Source organism: Sardina pilchardus, chromosome 20, assembly GCF_963854185.1.
Source record: "Sardina pilchardus chromosome 20, fSarPil1.1, whole genome shotgun sequence".
Taxonomy (NCBI): domain Eukaryota; kingdom Metazoa; phylum Chordata; class Actinopteri; order Clupeiformes; family Clupeidae; genus Sardina; species Sardina pilchardus.
In genome coordinates, this window is record NC_085013.1 from 22,092,071 (window position 1) to 22,110,518 (window position 18,448).

The following is an 18,448-nucleotide window of genomic DNA, read 5'->3' on the forward strand; positions in this document are numbered from 1 at the left end:
GGCCTCCTCAATCACATTATAACATGCTCACGGGCCTATTTTTATCTGTCTCTTGTGCTTCAGGGGTTTGCTGAGAGGACAAATGGTTAGTGCTGCATGGCATGGTATGGTATGTGTCTAGTGGAAAAGTTTACATATTAAACAGGAAAATGGAGATTCAGTGTAGAGTGTAGTGCCATCATGGCATGCCTATTCAACTAAAGTGTCCATTAAAGTCTTTCTTCAGATGCAACAAAAGTATTGTTTTACAGTAGAGATGCTAAATATCATTATGATGGCAGTTGAGATTTGTTACCACCGCCTGAAAGTGTTACCATTTCTCAACACACGTCTGTAGGACATAAAATGCCAACGTGTGTAACTCTGTTCCGTCTCTGCTCTCAGCAAAACTAATCCGAACTTCTCTCCCGAGAGAGAGATACAGAAAGATACAGACACAACCACACGAATAGACGGGAAATCACTTTTTCAATTCATCTTTATTTCTTTGACACCTACAGACATCTACAGCAAAACATTTGGCAAAGTTACGTTTTGGCAGACATTTTTGCTATGACCAGTTTGCTAAACAGCCCCGTGTACAGTACAGCAGGTCCCAGCGCCAGAGGGGCTCTGTCCACTCCACAGGGGCTGCTCCTGACGTCATGATGCATAGAGGGACACATGTCATTCCCAGCCATCGTCTGCGTACTCGGCCTACCTGTATGAGACCACGACAACAGTGTCTGCGTACTCAGTCTACATGTATGAGACCACAACGACAGTGTCTGGGTACTCAGCCTACTGTACATGTATGAGACCACGACGACAGTGTCTGGGTACTCAGTCTACATGTATGAGACCACAACGACAGCGTCTGGGTACTCAGCCTACATGTACGAGACCACAACGACAGACTGAATCAGAGGCACGTCCAGATTACTAACACGCTACTCATCCAAGGACCGGCTTAAAGGGACCCAAGAGAAGAACGTAAAGAAACAAAAAGAAAAGAAAAGAAAATGAATCGTGCACAGCAGAGATGAAAGGAGATCGGCGAGAACTGGTCTAGATTAGCCGCGGCTAACAAGGAACCTGTTTCACACATAAAGCTTGTCCTATACAATATCCTATAACAGCCACTCTTTCTCACACACTCTCTATCTTTTGCTCTCTCTCACTCCATTAATCTTGCTCTCTAGCTCTCTCCCCACCCCCCCCCCCCCCCCCATCACTCTCACTCTCACTCACACACACACACTTTCTTTCTGAGAATGCTGCGTGATGACACAAATTGTGAAGCAAAGAAAGCCGGATACACCTCTAAGCAGAGCGGGTCCCAGTCACAATGTAAGGATGAATGAGACTGCTATATCTGCAGAAAGTCAGAAGGATGCAAGCAATTTGATAGCATCGAAAGGGATTAGCGCTAATCCAAAAAGCATCTGTATTCTTCTCCTCCTTCGCCAAACTGCCTCAAATGACAATAAACGTCTCCTCTGTAACACTGAAAGCACTGTCCCCCCCCCACACACACACACTGTTATTTTCGCCATAATCCTCTGTGGGGTTCTGCTTCATAGCACCAGTCTTATTCTTCTAGGTTACGATGAGCTCATTTTCACAGTATCCACCTCCCACCCCTCCCCGACTGTCCACCGGTCGTGGGACTGATTTGGCCCTGTTCTGGCACAGTTGTGGCCCAGTGTAAGCTGCCATCCAGGAACCCCAGTCAACATGTCAGATAGAAACTTGAACAACACAGATATTTACAAGAGGTTTTCATAACCGTCAAGTACTGTAGATATACACTTAAAACAAACACAGAGCTTATGTTTTTGTTTTTCTTGACTCACGGATACAATATTTCTGTACGTGAGCTTTTTTTTTTTTCATTTTCGTTTGACTGTGTAAATAACACAAAATCTCAAGTGTGTGCCAGACGTTGAAGGTTATATACAGATTATGGTTACATAACAAGTAAGTTCTGACAAACTGTGGCAAAACTGTGTTATCCCCTTTCAAAACAGATGGTCCCCCTGACCGTAAACAATACAAAAACAATTCCAAAAGGTCGGCATGGATACATATTTATCCAAAGAGTGGGATTATCTTGCACGGGGCATCAATATTTTACTGCAAAAGGTATTACACATCCTAGTCGGCCCCATCTGTCCCCCAAAACTATTAAAAGCTACACACGCAGGACTGAGATCTGCAGTGCCTATAAAAAGTAGCCATCGGCCTAAAAAGTTTTTATCCTTCATCCTTCTCACATTGAACCAGGGTTCATTTATGACTGTGTTTGATATTTAGGATTATTTTAGATAACTTTGCAAAGATTCACTTTTAACCTAATTTAAATGGTGAGCCAAAGTCCAAAGTCTCAAAAAGCAGAGTTCTCATGTATGAGTTATACCTACAGTATCATGTGACATGTGGGAGTATTGAGCTGAGTCATCCGTGCTTGCCTTTAAGGTTTTGCCCATGGGGTTAAACTAGCAAACAGAATTGGTCTAGTTTTTAAATTAGCTGTACTTACACTTACAGTAGGACTTTGCCTATCATTCAAATTAGGGCCCAAGAAAAAAAAAGAATAAATAAAAAATAAATAATGAAAAAAAACTAAAATATTTTCGACCATGACAAAAGTTGAAACCTTCCAAGGGGTGAATACTTCTTAAAAGTACAACAAGAAAATAAGACCACCTGACTACTTTACCTTCAGTAATGCAACATGAGTAAGTGAACAACTGATGTCACAGGCATACAGCACATATTTGGCCTAGACATGACCACTTACACCAAAGTGTCCCAAGTATTTGATATGGATAAAGTATGTATACAATGTAAACATAATCTGACAAAATCAACAAGCATTGATGGACACAACCATTCCGCTGTGGACATTTTTGCTTCTTGTGTGTGTGCTTTTTATCTGTATTACTTCCTGCTCAGAGCTGGTTGGACTTCATGAACAAAAACAAACAAAAAAAAAAAAACGGTCTTTCACATTGGATTGTGTGAGCTTATACAAAGAGAGTTGCATTATAGGAATCAAACTGTCCACCACCAATGTCCCACAATCAAAGTCGCATCACGTCATGTACATTATCAGCCACAACTTAGTGGACATCTATTTACAGATAAAGAGTTGAAAGGGTCTCATATCAAAGCTTCTACCAATGAAGGGTCCACTATGCTCCGCTATCTTACTGGTGGATTAACCAGTGTGCAATTCATTCATACATATACACAATTCCTCCCTACACACTTCATGGTGTGCACAGACTGAGGGGGCCCTCATGGGTGTTACTCTGAAAACCCTTCAAAATGAACTGGGTGTATTGCAATTCTTATAGTTTGGTGTGTGTGTGTGTGTGTGTGTGTGTGTGTGTGTGTGTGTGTGTGTGCCCTGTCCACCCAGAGAGGCCTCCTCATGTACACATCATGCTAAATTTGTGCTCGCATTTTACCGTCTTCGGTTTCTTTTGAAAAAAATAAAATAAGAAAAAATACAATAATTTCACCAAAGTGTTGGATTTCTAAGCTGCACCTCATGACACAAGATGTAATATATTGCCTAATTAAAAAGATACTGATAATTGTCATTGTGTACCGTGTCTGTCACATGAAACAAACATTTTCATCTACAGTAGACAGAGGAGTCAGTGTTCAAAAATAGACTATCATTCTCACATGACCAAGGGAGTCTACCAGGGAGCAGCCTGTGCAAGTACATCCATACAAAAATATGGAAAATAATTCTCAAAAAATAGTTACTGTACACACATATTTTACAGTAGATGCACTATGTTCACCGAATTGTGTAAACACTGCATAGATGACAGCATCACTAATATCAATAAACATTTTATGGTACAATGCCAAAGTAAAATAAATAATATATTGTATAAATATTGTCCTTATAACAATTATATGTTCATATTTCTTTTAAATCTCGACAGCATCACATCAATTCTTTTTTATAACGGGACTTCTCCGCGTATGGATCCCATATTCACATTTCGACCAGAAAAGGAAAACATTACAGTGCCATATCAATTAAAGTATATAAAAAAAACTAAACTCCTAAGGCTGACCCATTTTGGTTCTAAATCATAAAGAAAATGCATCACTCTGAGCCAATTGCACAAAGAAACCCCCATGGATCCACTCTCCGGAGTGTGTCATAATAAATAATGGTCAAGTTCTTCACTCCAGTAAGACACCTTCACCTTGGCCACCCACAACGAGGGATGGATCCAGGCCTGAATCAACCCCAGTACCATTTGTCCAGGTTGTTGAAAGTCTTGTACTCGTTGTGCCTTCGGATGTAGTCGCAGGCGAGGCAAGTGTGCTCGGCCCAGAAGTACGCCTTCTTCACCTTGAAGTGCTTGCGCCAGTCAAAGTACCTCAGGTACATCTCCTCGTTCTTGTCCAAGAGCAGAAGGAACTCGGCCAGCTCTTTGGGCGAGGGGAAGTCGTCCACGTGAATGAACGCGTCTCCTTGGATGAAGTTCTGGTAGTTGTCCCGGGCCGGACCCAGCACCACCGGAACCGTCCCCACGGACAGGGGGTTGTAGAGCTTCTCCGTGATGTAGTCCTTGTGGATGGAATTCTCAAACGAGAGATAAAACTTACAGCTGGCAATGGTGGGAAAGTAATCTTGGTCGGACAAGTATTCCCCAAAAGCCTGTCCGTAGGCATGAACCTCGATGTGTTTGTACAAGTCGTTGTAGTACTTGACTCTGACATGGTCTGGATTCCAGTTGCTCACAATCCAGCACACCAGCTTGGTCTTGCTCGGCGGCACAAACTCCTCGTCTCCCTGGTTGGCGACGATGGACCCGTAAGGCACTTCGATGTCGGCATCTTGGCGGTAATTCAGAGTCAGGTTAAACAGGTTCTCGATGCCAGGCAACTGGGAGGAGTGGGACGGAGACTCCAGGTTCATCCACACCCACTTCTGCAACGCCGGCCGGTAGAGCGGCGGCATGTTGGACAGGTCACTGGAGATGTCCCTGTGGTGGATGACCACGCCGTCGGACTTGTTGTACAGGTTCCTGTCCGCCGTCACGTGGCAGCCCTCGATGTTGAACAGGGAGCTGCAGACGCCGAGGTCGTACGTCTGGCCGAAGGGCCAGAGCCACACCAGGATGGTGGTCTGATTCTGCTGGCTGCGGTTGGACAGGAGGCCCTTGGCGCGTATCGTCGACGTCTCCGAATCGACGGGACCCGACAGCCAACTCGTGGAGGGTTTGAGGTACATTAAAAACAACGTCACGAAACATCCTAGCAGAAAGGTTCCGAGCAAGAGGGGTCTTAGAACTCTGAGGATGGGTGCAGATGGCATACTCTGATGAAGACAAAAAAAACACAACAATACAACAATCATCAACAACAACAATAACAACAACAACTATATTTATTTCAAACCGCTGCTGGGATTGCAAGGTGCTTTCTATGAAGATCAGTTCATGCGATGTAATGGACCACAACAGATAAAAATAGCATAAAAGGCACAGAAAACTCTTTAAATAGGGCAAGATGGTGATGCAAAAACTTGAGGGAGCAAACACAATGTAGACATTGCCATCTGTGTTCCATCTGGTCCCTGATGACACATGAAACCATACTGCAGTGATTCATGTCATTAGTTTCACACACACACACACACACACACATTAGTTTCTTGTGTTGGAGGGTTGCTATCTGCAGCACGTTCATTAGATGAGTCATATCATTAAGCGGCATACCTGGTGATATGCTGATGTCCACGCAGACAAAAACGTCAGTTGTTTTTAATCTCTGCTTCTGTGATATCTTGTGCAAGTTGTGTAGATCCCAATACGTCACAGTTCTTCTTACTGTTAATTCAAATGCAAATGAAAAAAAAAAAACACATTTTCAACACATCAAAATCCAAACAACGGTGCACTACCAATGAACATGTTTATATTGTAAAACCATAGTATAAAATCGCTTTCATTTCTTCACAATTTCCCTGACTGAGGTGTGATTGAAGTGGCATTACGTTAGAACCAATGGGAAATTGATTAATAAAGTTTCTAAGGTGAATAAACATTCATTCTATAGCTATAGAATATTCTATATACAGTACAACAGGCCTGTGCTAAGAAAGGGTAGTGCTTGAGTCAAACCTATGTCATGACGCTATGGGTCACAAGGAACTGTGTGTGTGTGAGAGTGTGTGTCCGTGTGTGTGTGTGTGCAAACACTGCCATCTTAAGGCGAGGCAAGCTCTGTGAGCAACTCACGATGCTCCCTAGCTGGTAACATTACAGCAAAGGTCATATCTGCGGCAAAACAACAATAACAAATACAGGCACCTTGCTCTGTTCACCCCAGGGCTTCTGTAGACAGCCCTGCTGTATATACAGTATTCAAATCAGAAACATAGCCCACTATTCTTCATTATTCGTCAGCACTTAAAAGTAACTATTGCTACTACTATTGTTATTATTAAATGTAACTGCTGTATCGTTGTTATTTGTATGTCGCTTGGGACAAAAGCATCTGCCAAATCAATAACCATAACCATAACCACTGATAGTGTGGTAGAGAGCAGCGCGCTACTGTCCGAGAGGATCTTTTGCAAAAAAATTCTGTGGGCATTAATGCCAGCACTGACCAGTGACGGGCATGTTTTAAAGGCTTATCAATGCATTTCATGCTAATCCTCTTTGCCACCAGGAAAGCACTTTCAGCAAGCACTGGACTGATAAGCTTTGCATATCTCAGCAGTAAAATAATTCAAAATAGTGGCACTAGTACGTCTTGCTTATAATGTTTGTCTGTACACCCCGCCCCACAGTCTATGTGTGTGTGTGTGTGTGTGTGTGTGTGTATGATTATAAGAGGAGGACTCTGTGTGTATGACTGAAGGTAAGGAAAGAGAGCGAAGCAGGACGGCACTACTGTGCCAAGGCCGAGAGTCGATTTCTATTCATTAGAGCTGACCACAGCGACCACTGTCTGATATGCCCATCCAATAAATGTACCAGGGTGATCTCTCCCTCTCACTCTCTCCCTGTGTGTGTACGTGTGTGTGTGTGTGTGTGTGTGTGTGTGTGTGTGTGTGTGTGTGTGTGTGTGTGTGTGTGTGTACTAAACCAATAGGTCAGATTCATTAGCCCACAAATACCACCTGGAACCTGTGACATCTTCTGTGCACACTTCTGTGTTCAATACATAAATCTGTGTGCAAGACTCAAATGTATAGGCTACACAGTACACATCAATTTCAAAGCCTATGGTTGTAAACAAGCCTCGACTACTATGGTTATAGAGGTGCACCAGAGTACTGTCCTTAAATTTGGTGTGAGTGATTTGGACAGATTGTCATCCAGGCAAAAAAACATTCCCAACGTCCTCAGTCCATTTGTGCAAATCCGTGGCTTAGGCTACAGGTAAGGGGCTTATTCGTGTTTTTAACGTGAACAAAATACATTACAGAAAAGTCAGGCAGTTCCGGCTGCAGAAAGCGGCACAGGTTCTCAGAAATTCCAACGAACCGGGAGAAGCGACCACGAGAGCCGCTTCCCCTCCACCCCCGATTCATTTTTTCGTGATGGCTCGTTTTAAATCAAATGTGATGTATTTAGGACACGCCGACGGAGTGGCACGGCGGCAGCGCTCGAACGTTCACGTGCGTTTGGAAAAAAAAAGAGAGAGAAAAGGCATGCCAGTTAACCCTTTGCTCTAACGTGACTATATGGTCGCTTTACGTGCTGCCCTAATATAATGTGCTGAGAGGCACTGTCCAAGGTGAGCAGTTATCTCCAGCGGCGCTAACCGAAGGTCATGGCAGAAGATGATGCTGAAGCCCGGTGATGAATGTCACTATGCGACGGTGTATGTAGCCTACTGATGGTGCGTGCACATATATACACACTGCGCCCATGCACTGATGATGACAGCCTACGTGCCAGTTATGCATTTGATTTTATGCAAAGAGCGGATTTTGAGCACTTCGGTCACGCAAAGCTACCGTGCGCGCTCTCACACACACACCGGACACATTTAGGCTGTTGTTGCTTTTTTTTAAAATCGGTACATAAAAATAAAGGCGCACTGGCCAAGCAGCCAAATGCCACGTTGTAGTAGCCTAACCCAAGACACCCTGTTTATCATGTCCACAATTGATTCGAACAAAGAGTGGGTGTCATAGCCCGAGAATGATCTGAGTCCCAGAGTCATCTTCATGAAGCTTTTTTTCTCATTTGTGTTCTAACATATTTTGTTGTTTGTTTGTTGAAACCACGTACGGCGGATGAGAAAGAAAAAGACAAATGTGCACTCACCATCCCCGCGGTTGGTTGGCGTTCATGAAATCACTCCATATCTGGTTGTGTTTTTAGTCGAGGTCGTCCAGTAGAGGTATTCCAAATGCCGCATGTGCGGATCCAGTGAAATATTTTCAATTGTGACAATATTTGGTGAGATTAGCCAGGGATCGGAGGCGCCCGAACCCATAGTCTTTTCTCTGCAAACGACAAAAGACCTTGCGATTTCTCCTGCAGGTTGAATTTAAAGAGCAAACACCATTGTGAGAATTCAGGCTTTTATCAAAATCATCGCTTTGAGAAGCAGTGCATCGCTTGCGAAGACGCCATGAACCGCTTGTGATGCGATGTGGAATAATGTTCCCCTGGCTGCTGCTCATGCGCCGGCTACCTTTCTTGTGTTTACCGTCAATGCGGCTGCACGGAACGCAGGCTCCGCCGTAGGTAGGTTAGGGAATATGGGACATCATATAGGTAGGGAGCTGCTCGTTATCTCGAATATTGCCTGAGTGTTTTATGTGTTTCGCCGTGTAGCCTTGCGGATATATCATGGTAAACATGTGGCTCTCCTCATCACCTGCTTAGCTTAGTTACCATGCAATGCAGTTGATTCAACTTTAAAGGCAATTAATGAGCCCGACATGTTCATATTGACTAATCCCTAAATTATGTTAGGATAACGTTCTTCACACTCAATAATGAAGTGAAATATGACCTTATGAAGGGATTTACATAGAAAACATGAATGAACATAACACCATAAGTGACTCATGAAAAACAATAAAGAACACCTTATTTATTGGAGCATTGAGTATCTTTTTAGAATTAAGATAAATCAGGAAGTTAGACAGAGCACACTGGGTATTCTTTCACGGGACATCCATATCCCCAAACCATGATTATAGTGTACATTTTAGGTTCACTTTCAAAAGTATTTCAAGTCACTTGGCTCAACAAAAGGAGAGATCACTAGGCAGCAATTGCTGCTTCATTATGAAAAATCTCATTCACAGTTTAATCTTTATCACATTCACAGTTTGACATCTGGTTGTCAAAACAACCTTTCATTCATCACTGAATTTATCTGCCCACTTTCGAGTTATTTGTAAGTAGATGCCTGGCTTGTGTGGTAAGTAGTCCAAGTAGGCAGTGCCCCCTGACTTGGGCACTGCCATCTCTATCTGTGTGCCCTCGTGCCACTCGTTGAAGGAGGTTATGGAGACGACCCGGGCACCTGCGTCCACCGCGGCACCGAGGGCAGTCTCGTAGTACCTGCCCTTAATGCGGTTCCGCGTGTTCTGCGAGTTCCACGGCCGGATGCTGGTGTCGATGTAACCCGGGCCGACGCTGGGTATGAAGATCAGGTCGTTGGCGTCGCAGAAGGCCTTGATGGACCTCCAGTTGCGGTAGGAGGAGCCGTAGGTGAACCCGTTGGTGGCAAAGTAAGTGTACATGCCGTCGAAGCCGGAAGACGAGATGGATCTCTTGTGCTTCTCCTCGACCATGAGACCCAGGAAGATCCCATCGTAAGGTGTATTCCTGACGCTGTTCTTCCCATTGGGCTTTAAAAAAAGAGCCCAGTTTTCTGGACTCAGCAGATAGGAGTCATAAACGTAATACAAGGGCAAGGTCCTTCCGGTCTTTGTTTTGTACCTGAAGAAAGCCGGGTGCTCTCCATATCTGGAAAGAAAGGCCACAACATTATGAATGCAAGAGTAATGTGCCTCCATCAGCCTGTGGTGATCACAGTTATGTTAAATGCCACATACATTTTGATTTATAAAATAACATGGTCTAAATGGTTCCCAAGGCTCTCACCATGACTAAATAACAGGAATTGTATTCATTTAGCTGAAGCAAAACGGTTCTTCCTGGTTAATGACATGATGGTAAATTAATCTTGTACATTTCAAAACCATGTGACAATTTCAGCTATTGACAAAGTCAAACCAGGTTCAGATCGTCACACACACACACACACAAAAATCTATCTTCTTTATCTATTGAGGCAGTCGACCTTGGAGTCTCTTTCTAGTGTATAGATTTCCCATATTCATTGTCGACCCTTGGGTCATAATCTAGCCTTCTCTTAGAGGCATACTGTACCATATAATACTCACTTTTCCACAATGTATTTGACGCTCTCAAACATAGTCCTCTCATCCCGTCCTTTAAAGGGTTCAATATGAAACGTCACCTGTGCAAAATGGCATTAAGATTAATTCAACAGGACCGAGTCTAAAGAGTAATATGGGATTTTTTAAGCTATGTTTGTTGCTAATGTTTAATCTTTTTGGTCACAAATAAAACATACTACTTAATCATACTATGAGGAATAAACTGTGTGTATAAACACAAATAGAAAACGTGCAGTTCTAATAGATAAAAGGAGTTTGCGTGTCCATTCTGTGTATCACAATTACATTATGACAATGAAAACTACAGTACATTTAACCCAATACAGTCATAGGTAAGACATGTCACACTAACTCCTCAGCAGTAGTTTTTCTGATATCATCTTCTCTGTGATGGAACTGTATTATGATAATGAGTAGATGCAAACAGACTCTACAGTACCTTAATCTGGTATTTGTGAGCCGTATCTAACACCAGGGGCACGATGCCATCTGTTATGTCACCGTTGTCATCCTTCAGACCAGGTGGATACCAAGAGATGGCCAGCACACCTGATAGAGAGAGAGAGAGAGAGAGAATAACATGAAATTACCAGTAGAAAACCTGTTTAACCTTTAGCATACGCATTCATATTTCACTTTAAGTTATACTTCAATTGAACATGACGTTTGATAGCATGGCCTCTGCTCTTATTTCAGCATAGAAAAGCCTTACAAACTGTCAACGGTCTGTCCAGCAGCTCCACTTAAGCTGGAAGGTTGGAAGGTTCAGTGAACTACTCAAAGGCACAGGCCAAAGTTTTCATGGTTTAGGGAGAGTACAGTGGTTTCACTAACCTCAAAACAGTAAACCCGATTCCGCACGGAAATATCTCGTAGTGCCAACACCACCCCTAGATGGTCTCTTTGATTTCATGGACTAAAACACACACTGATAAAAAAAAATCTATCGACATAAGATATATATAAAAAAGCTTCTGAATGTAAGCATTACATGACTACCTTTAATCAAAAACAGCATAAAGTACCACAGTACCAAATATTTGCTATCAGAATTCCTTGAGCTGCTATTAGGTTGAATAACTGATCTTGACTTGGCCAGTCCCAGGTTCCAGCCAGACAGAACTCTGGACAGAGTCTGGACCTAAGGTCCTGTACATGCTGACAAGCTCTTACTGAGTCAGTCACAGGCGAAGAGCATGATTTTAGTCCCATGCACTTCTTTTTTTTTCCAGTTTCAACAAGGTCATCTGGCGGTTCATTCGATGTTCGGTTCAGTTAAAGTTGACTGGTACAGTATTTATTAGCAACGTGAACTCATAGCAGCGGGTTTGGAAATCGGCCACAGGCCAACTGATTGTCAGGCGGTAACTGCTTCACCACGCCTGCAATGAATTAAGGCTTGTTTGTGTCTGATCTCACTGTATGAGTTTGTTGTTACATTCTGGCCATGTTCAGTTGATCAAATTCAAAGGGTGTGTGCAAAAGTCTGTGTGAAAGTCTGCGGACTCTCACATTTTCTGCATGCTATACCAACTGCACAGTGGCTTAGTGGTTCCGGTGCGTGTTTAATTTCCTTTCGGCATCCATCTTAACAGGTTAACAGCAGCCACACTGTCTCCGCCATATCCGCGTCTCAGACAAGAGTCGAACCACACTGCAACCGCGGCCCAATAGGAGAATAGAAGGGATGCCTATTTTGTCCACTTAATGTGAGTGGTTCTGTGCAGATTCACATTGGAATGACCAGTTGATGGTGATAATTTGCGTTTAAAAGAGCAAGTGGAGGCTCCAAGTGTCCTATAAAGTAGCAGAAATAGGGTGACCACCAACCAGACTCTGAAAAGGAGGACAAGATGTGTCTAAAAGTGAGGACAAATTGGCCAAAATGAAAGGCCTCTTCTATTTCTAACTGGAACACACAAGTTTGCCGTTTGTGTCTCAAGCCGCACATGAGACGCAGGCAGCATGCAAGCTTTTACCTGTTAACATGGACGCCACAATGAACGTGAACAGGTATCGCACCTGCCAAGCACTCGGCACACATCGCTGCGTATGAGTCGGGAGTAACTTTGACAGCGGTACGTTGTAAATCCTAGTTATTTTGCACTGAGCCAAACAGGAAGCACGACACAAATCTCTGAGTCATTCTCTCTCAACTCAGTAGTGAGTGCAGCGCGAAACCGCCTCCTAACGACCGATTCAGACTGCCGCCGTGGTGTGTGGCTTGCGTGTCTGTTCCGTGACCGTTGCGTCGCGTTTTATGTGAGCGTTCAGACCAGAAACATCTCGGATGCGGCCAGTCTGCCTATTAAAACAGCTCCTCAGTGTCTCTTTTGGCTGGAAACACTTCACGCTTGACTGTGACGTGAAAAATAGGCGCCAATCCTATTTCTAGCTGGCACGCGTTTTTAGCTTGGCTCAAGCCACCCCTGAGACGTGCATGTCACGCAGGCAGTGTGCACGTTTTTACCTGTTAACAGGGGCACCGAAATGAAAACGTACAGGTAACACAACTGGCACACAGTCGCCACGCATCCGGTAGGAATCTGGCGGGAATGCAGCGCTCCTGCTGCCAGTCTGGCTATTAAAACATCTCTACACCGATTCTTTTGATTAGAAACATTTCCAACACGCTTGCCTGATGTATGAAAATCAGGCGCAGGCCCCATTTCTAGCTAGCGCGCATTTTCAGCGCAACCCGAGAGTGCACGCTCTAGCGCTCAAAATGAAAACGGACAGGTAACGCAGATTACACACAGTCGCCACGCGTCCGGTGTGAATCAGCCTTAAACCCCTTGTGTGACCACAACGAATGCGCCATTACAATTCATACGCCTCGCTTAGCGCTTGTATTATCTCTACTTATGAGCATTGTTTGCTGTGGAGCACTTGTGTCATTGCCACTTCAGAGCATTGTTTGTTGTGGAGCATCTGTCAAAAGGGTGGACCAATGCCCAACAAGGAGGATACTCTACCTGAGTGTCCAGAGTCTGGACTCCAGACAGAGGGCTTGAAATCCGGACAAATGGTCACCCTAGGCAAACTATGGCTTTAGCTAATGCTATCGTTGTGACTAACTATCTTTGATACGGTCAGAATGGTATGGAATGACAGTTATAGTGAGTTATAGTAAGTTATTTTACTGTTGAACATGGCCTAATGTTAAGCTGGAGAGACAATACTGGACATTTAGATGAAGGATCAGTTTTTGACTTTCCTTTACTTAATTTAGAAATATTCATCAGCTGTTACAGTATTAAACGCAAAATACCGATAGATCGGCAAATAGCTAATACTGGCCAATAATATCGCCACACCGATTTATCGGTAGGGCTTTACTTTACAGTCGAAACAGTTATGACATTTTTTATTTGTTTTTCTGTTTAACTATTATTTAAAATTCAACCAAATCAGTTTAGAGAATTGATGATGGAAATGGAGTTCAAAATCAAGTAATAACTGTGTTTAGTAATTTAGCCATTGAAAATAATCACTATCAACTTTGACCAAAATAAACCATTATTGAGCGTCCTAATATCATGGCTGATATAATATGGCATGTCCCTAGCATGCAGTTTCTCTCAAGGTCATATGTTCATCACACGTGCACACAGAAAATAAAGTAGCCTATGGTGTTTACCCATATCAATCTTGAATTTCCCCTTGGGGATCAATAAAGTATCTATCTATCTATCTATATTTCTGTGCATTTTGTACTGTGTGTGTCTATGTGAAAACAATGCAGGAATACTGGGAGGCAGTATCGGGAAACACCTTTTGTACATTTCCTTTAGGAGATGCATGCATGCTTGCATTGCGGTGATGCACAGAACAACCCCCGCCCCCGCGAATGACATCTACCCACTGATCTTTTAAACATCGAGCCTCACCAATGGCCGCCACCCGCATCTGGCGCATGTGGGCGTCGATGACGGAGGGGTCCCGGGAGCTATATGCCCCCAGGCTGGGGTAAAAGTTAGCCCCGATGTCATCAGGAGGCGAGTGTCGCCCCGTGGGAAACGCAGCCGCCACCTTGGGGTCCCAGTGTGGAAGCAGGGGGTGGTCCCAGTGGAGGTACTTCCCGTCGAACTGCGGATTGCCGTACCAGGTGTAGTAGAAGGCGTGAACGTTATAATTGGGCGGAGGGTACTTCTCCAGAAGGGTCTCCTGATTCATATTATTGACCTCTTTAGTGTCTGCGTCAGGGGTTGGTCTGTCAGTTCGTAACTGTTTTACAGGTTTTTCCTGTCTGCTGGCATGAGGAAACAGCTCCGGACCTAATGCATCTGGCAAGTCCAAGGCCTGTTCAGATGAGGATTTCAAAATGACTATGATTATGAAAATAACAGATGCCAATGCCAGCAACGCCAAACAAGATTTACGTCTAAATCTGGCCATTTTCTGAACATTCAGCAAGCACACATGTTTGCTTCTTCACGGAGTGTGTTCCTATGCAGGGAGGGATGCTACTGTCTGAGCTGACAGAAAGAGGAGTCTCCAGGATGTTGTGTTGTTCATGCAGTGCTCCTCTCTGACAAAGGACTGACGACATCATATTGATTCCCCCTGAGGAAGACACAAAGTGGCATACATAAGCACCACAATGGAATACACATACAAAGACTCCAGAATACAGTGGGTTCTTCCACTGTAAGCATGTCATAGTTTTAGCAGGCGACACACACACACACACACACACACACACACACACACTGGAAAACTACCAAAAAAACTAACTTTCAGGTTGTGTGGATAAGAAGCAAATTCCATGTTACAAATGTATTGACCTGAGCAAAGTCTACCAACCATGCGCACATTGCGCAGTTAGGGTAAACTGAACTCTGCACGCCGACACCAGATCTAACGGTTAGTGGACTAGCCTACTAAATAATGGACATCGCCCAATAGACAAAATTACGTTTTTGAAGCGTGAGTGGTGTTATTTCGTTTCGGTTACAAATTATGGTGAAATCAATGTTGCATCTTTTCTAGTGTCAACGTAGTATGACATGACAGAAGGCAACACTGCACATGCATGTAGAAGTTCACAACAACTATGCCATGGTAACATTACCGCTGCCGCTGCTCAATTATGCTACAGAAGCCTGACATTAAATAATGATATGCATTGTAAGGTAAATCGAGCGTGTTACCTCCTCTGATACTGTAGGTCAAGAGAGTAGCCACGTTCATAAAACTTTACTTTTACATGCAGAGAAGAAGAATCGCTGAGGCAGAGGCAGATCATTCATGTGAGATGCGGAAGTCAGACTGATCTTGTGAGGTATTTCAGGGCGCCCTCTGATTGGTCCACAGTGTGGGGCTAGTTCAATGTCGTCGGTGAGGAAAGCGTTAAGGTGACAGCAGCATCAAATTCACTGGCCTGACCAGTTTACCTCAATCAGCTGTCAAATTGGTCTGTACTCTGTAGATTATATAATTTTAGCTAAAAACGTGGAATATGAAACAGTCAAAATTAATTTAACATGGTCTGTGGACAGGTAATGCAGTGTAGCCTATTGTGAAAAAGAAATTTAAATTGTAGTGTGAATGAAAGGAAATTATGACTGCTGCCAGTTTTTGAGCACAACTTGCTATAATAGCCAGCACAAGTCAACCTCTGGGTATACTTGGAGGCTATGCCTAGTTCTCTGTCTCTTTTCTGACTCTGATTTAAGCTTTCAGAGTGACGTGTTGAGATACTTGACATCCTAGGTTCTATATCTGACTATGCAGATGACTAGACAGATAAAATATAATAATTTATAGTCTCACTCACTAACTTCAAAGTCAATGTGTGGCAAGCTATATGGATAAACAATTCCTTCTTGTGCATACAGAAACAACCCTATGCTTCATAGCTGTGCTCCATGTCGTAGCCTATACATGCGGCCATCAATCAGACAAAAAAAAATCAATAAATGGTTAAATGAAACAGTTGTTTCTGCACACAGCGAATCTGAGAGGGAAGAGCCATCTGCCAACCCCCAGTAAGACCCTAGGGGGGTAAATACTGTAGCTCTCTCCAAACCTAGGCCTTTTTCTCTCAAGTTTGGCATCACTTAGTGGATTGGATTGACTCCTAAGGCTTATAGGCCTATTGACATCATACTGAATATTGACAGAATAATTGCAGCATAAGCAGATTGTTTCTGCAAATAATTTGACAAAATAAAAAAGGCAATCAGCAAGCCAGTGATAGGAACAGTGGCTAATGCTTGGATGACAAAATCAATGAAGGAAATGTCGCAATCAGCATCATAGCTCAAACAGATGTAGTTTCACAGACCAGTCCATTTTTATGCTGCCTGACAGTGCATGTTTATTGTCCCTGTTCATCCCAAAGGGTTTCCAATCATTCTCCACAGAGATTATTTGTCAAAACAAATATATCTACCTTTAAAAAGCAAGCTTGTAAGCACAAGCTTGTAAGATATCCTACCTCTATTCAGGCTGTCATCTACTGTATGCAAGTGGGGAAACTTGATACAGAAGACACGGAAGTGTATGAGTGAGCAGTATATTTGCAGTCTGTCTGTTTATTTTATATGTTTTATGTCATATATTTTTGTCCATGTTCTACTGTCTGTCTTACACATTTTATATCTTTAATGTTTTGTGTGTTGTATGTCATGTGGTGATCTACAAAGTGTTAAGGATATCCTGCTTCTTAGACTGTAAACCTAGTTTACCTACTGTATGGGTACCTACAAAGTAATCTGACCTGACCTGTTTTCACGATGATCATTATCATTGTCATTTAAGATGTACTGTATGTGCCAGAAAAAAATGTTGTCTGCTGAGATGTGTTGATTAAAATATTGACACTCACTTCTCCAGAGTAGCCACAGGGCAGCAGTGTTCATCAGTTAATCTGTAGCCTAAGTGTTTAATTTACTCCACTCTGTGTGAGGTGGGTAATTTTGAGGCTACACTCTCCATATGACTCTAATGTCATTGGAAATTTAGATGAGATGGAGGTTAGGGGGGGCACTTTGTAATAACCGAAAATTAAATGATAAGCAATAAGCGCTAATGAAGTTGCTGCAGAATTGCACTGCAGCTGTGTGAGCTGATAAGAGACCAGCCCCTTGTGTGTTATGAAGATTTTATAACACAGAGGTTTTTTAATCAACAGTTTGTGTTGTTTACTTTTTTTTATTCGTTATATAAATGTGTTGACAATAACACAACTTGCGTTGTTTGTTTTTTTATAACACATCTCTGTGTCCAGATAGGGACAACACATTTGAGTGTAATGTTGATGAAAGGCTAGCAGACACTCATCAGAGGACGGCAGTTGGCGAGAGGGGACATACTGTAGCTGGATCATGGAATTCAGATAGAAAAGGTGCAGGTCCAGTAAATGGCCTATAGGCCAGAGTGAGGGATTTGAATTTATCTCTGGCTGCACTCACAAAGCGAATGTGTTGGAAATAACACACTGTGTTGAAAACTGGTCAGATTTAAGGAATAAGGTGAATAGGAGTCCAATAACCTGCATGTGTGTTTGGCTGATGGTTGCTTTTTTAATCATTTAGATAATACATTAGGTTAGATTCAACTTTATTGTCTTTGTGCAGGGTACAAGAATCAACTGCAGTTGTCTCATTACACTAGCAGGTAGGACAGCCAACAATGTACTGCAATAGACTGTGGTCATGGCCTGCGGTTATGCGGCAGGTTTGGTAAGATAATTATCTGATCCTCCGAATATTACAAATGTGTGTGTGTGCGTGTGTGCGTGCGTGCGTGCGTCCGTGCGTGCGTGCGTGCGTGCGTGCGTGCGTGCGTGCGTGCGTGCGTGCGTGTGTGTGTGTGTGTGTGTAGATGCACAAGACTGTGTGTTTCCACAAATTCTACCAAGAGACAATAATTGGAGGGATGTTCAAGGGTGCATGAAGTTCTGAATCCAGTGAAATGAGTTATGGATGCTCTCTTCAGAAGCACTGCTTTTCCACTATGCTGTGGACCTCAACACTAAATTCCATCAAATCATTCAACCTTTATTTATTCCTTGTA

At 43.2% G+C, this 18,448-nt stretch overlaps 2 protein-coding genes across 2 annotated transcripts; both read right to left on the reverse strand.

The window, feature by feature from the left end:
* Positions 1-3,386: 3,386 nt before the first annotated feature.
* On the reverse strand, positions 3,387-8,786 carry fut9a (fucosyltransferase 9a). The gene is made up of 3 exons (XM_062522939.1): positions 8,307-8,786; positions 5,739-5,849; positions 3,387-5,338 (listed from the first exon to the last, which is right to left on the reverse strand). Exon 3 carries the CDS (start codon positions 5,333-5,335, stop codon positions 4,256-4,258), a length of 1,080 nt encoding a protein of 359 aa, XP_062378923.1. The 5' UTR covers positions 5,336-5,338; positions 5,739-5,849; positions 8,307-8,786; the 3' UTR covers positions 3,387-4,255.
* Positions 8,787-9,064: 278 nt separating this feature from the next.
* manea (mannosidase, endo-alpha) lies at positions 9,065-15,696 on the reverse strand. Its single transcript, XM_062523243.1, has 5 exons — positions 15,580-15,696; positions 14,317-14,992; positions 10,866-10,975; positions 10,409-10,485; positions 9,065-9,968 (listed from the first exon to the last, which is right to left on the reverse strand). The coding sequence occupies exons 2-5, from the start codon at positions 14,822-14,824 to the stop codon at positions 9,353-9,355; spliced, it is 1,311 nt and encodes a 436-aa protein (XP_062379227.1). The 5' UTR covers positions 14,825-14,992; positions 15,580-15,696; the 3' UTR covers positions 9,065-9,352.
* Between the last annotated feature and the right edge of the window lie 2,752 nt (positions 15,697-18,448).

Coding starts and splice junctions, on each gene's coding strand:
- fut9a (XM_062522939.1), bottom strand. CDS start 5,335: ATGCCATCTGCACCCATCCTCAGAGTTCTAAGACCCCTCTTGCTCGGA.
- manea (XM_062523243.1), bottom strand. CDS start 14,824: ATGGCCAGATTTAGACGTAAATCTTGTTTGGCGTTGCTGGCATTGGCA. Junction 10,976..14,316: donor GATGCGGGTGGCGGCCATTG/GTGAGGCTCGAT, acceptor TCTCTCTATCAG/GTGTGCTGGCCATCTCTTGG. Junction 9,969..10,408: donor GTCAAATACATTGTGGAAAA/GTGAGTATTATA, acceptor CTTTCTTTCCAG/ATATGGAGAGCACCCGGCTT.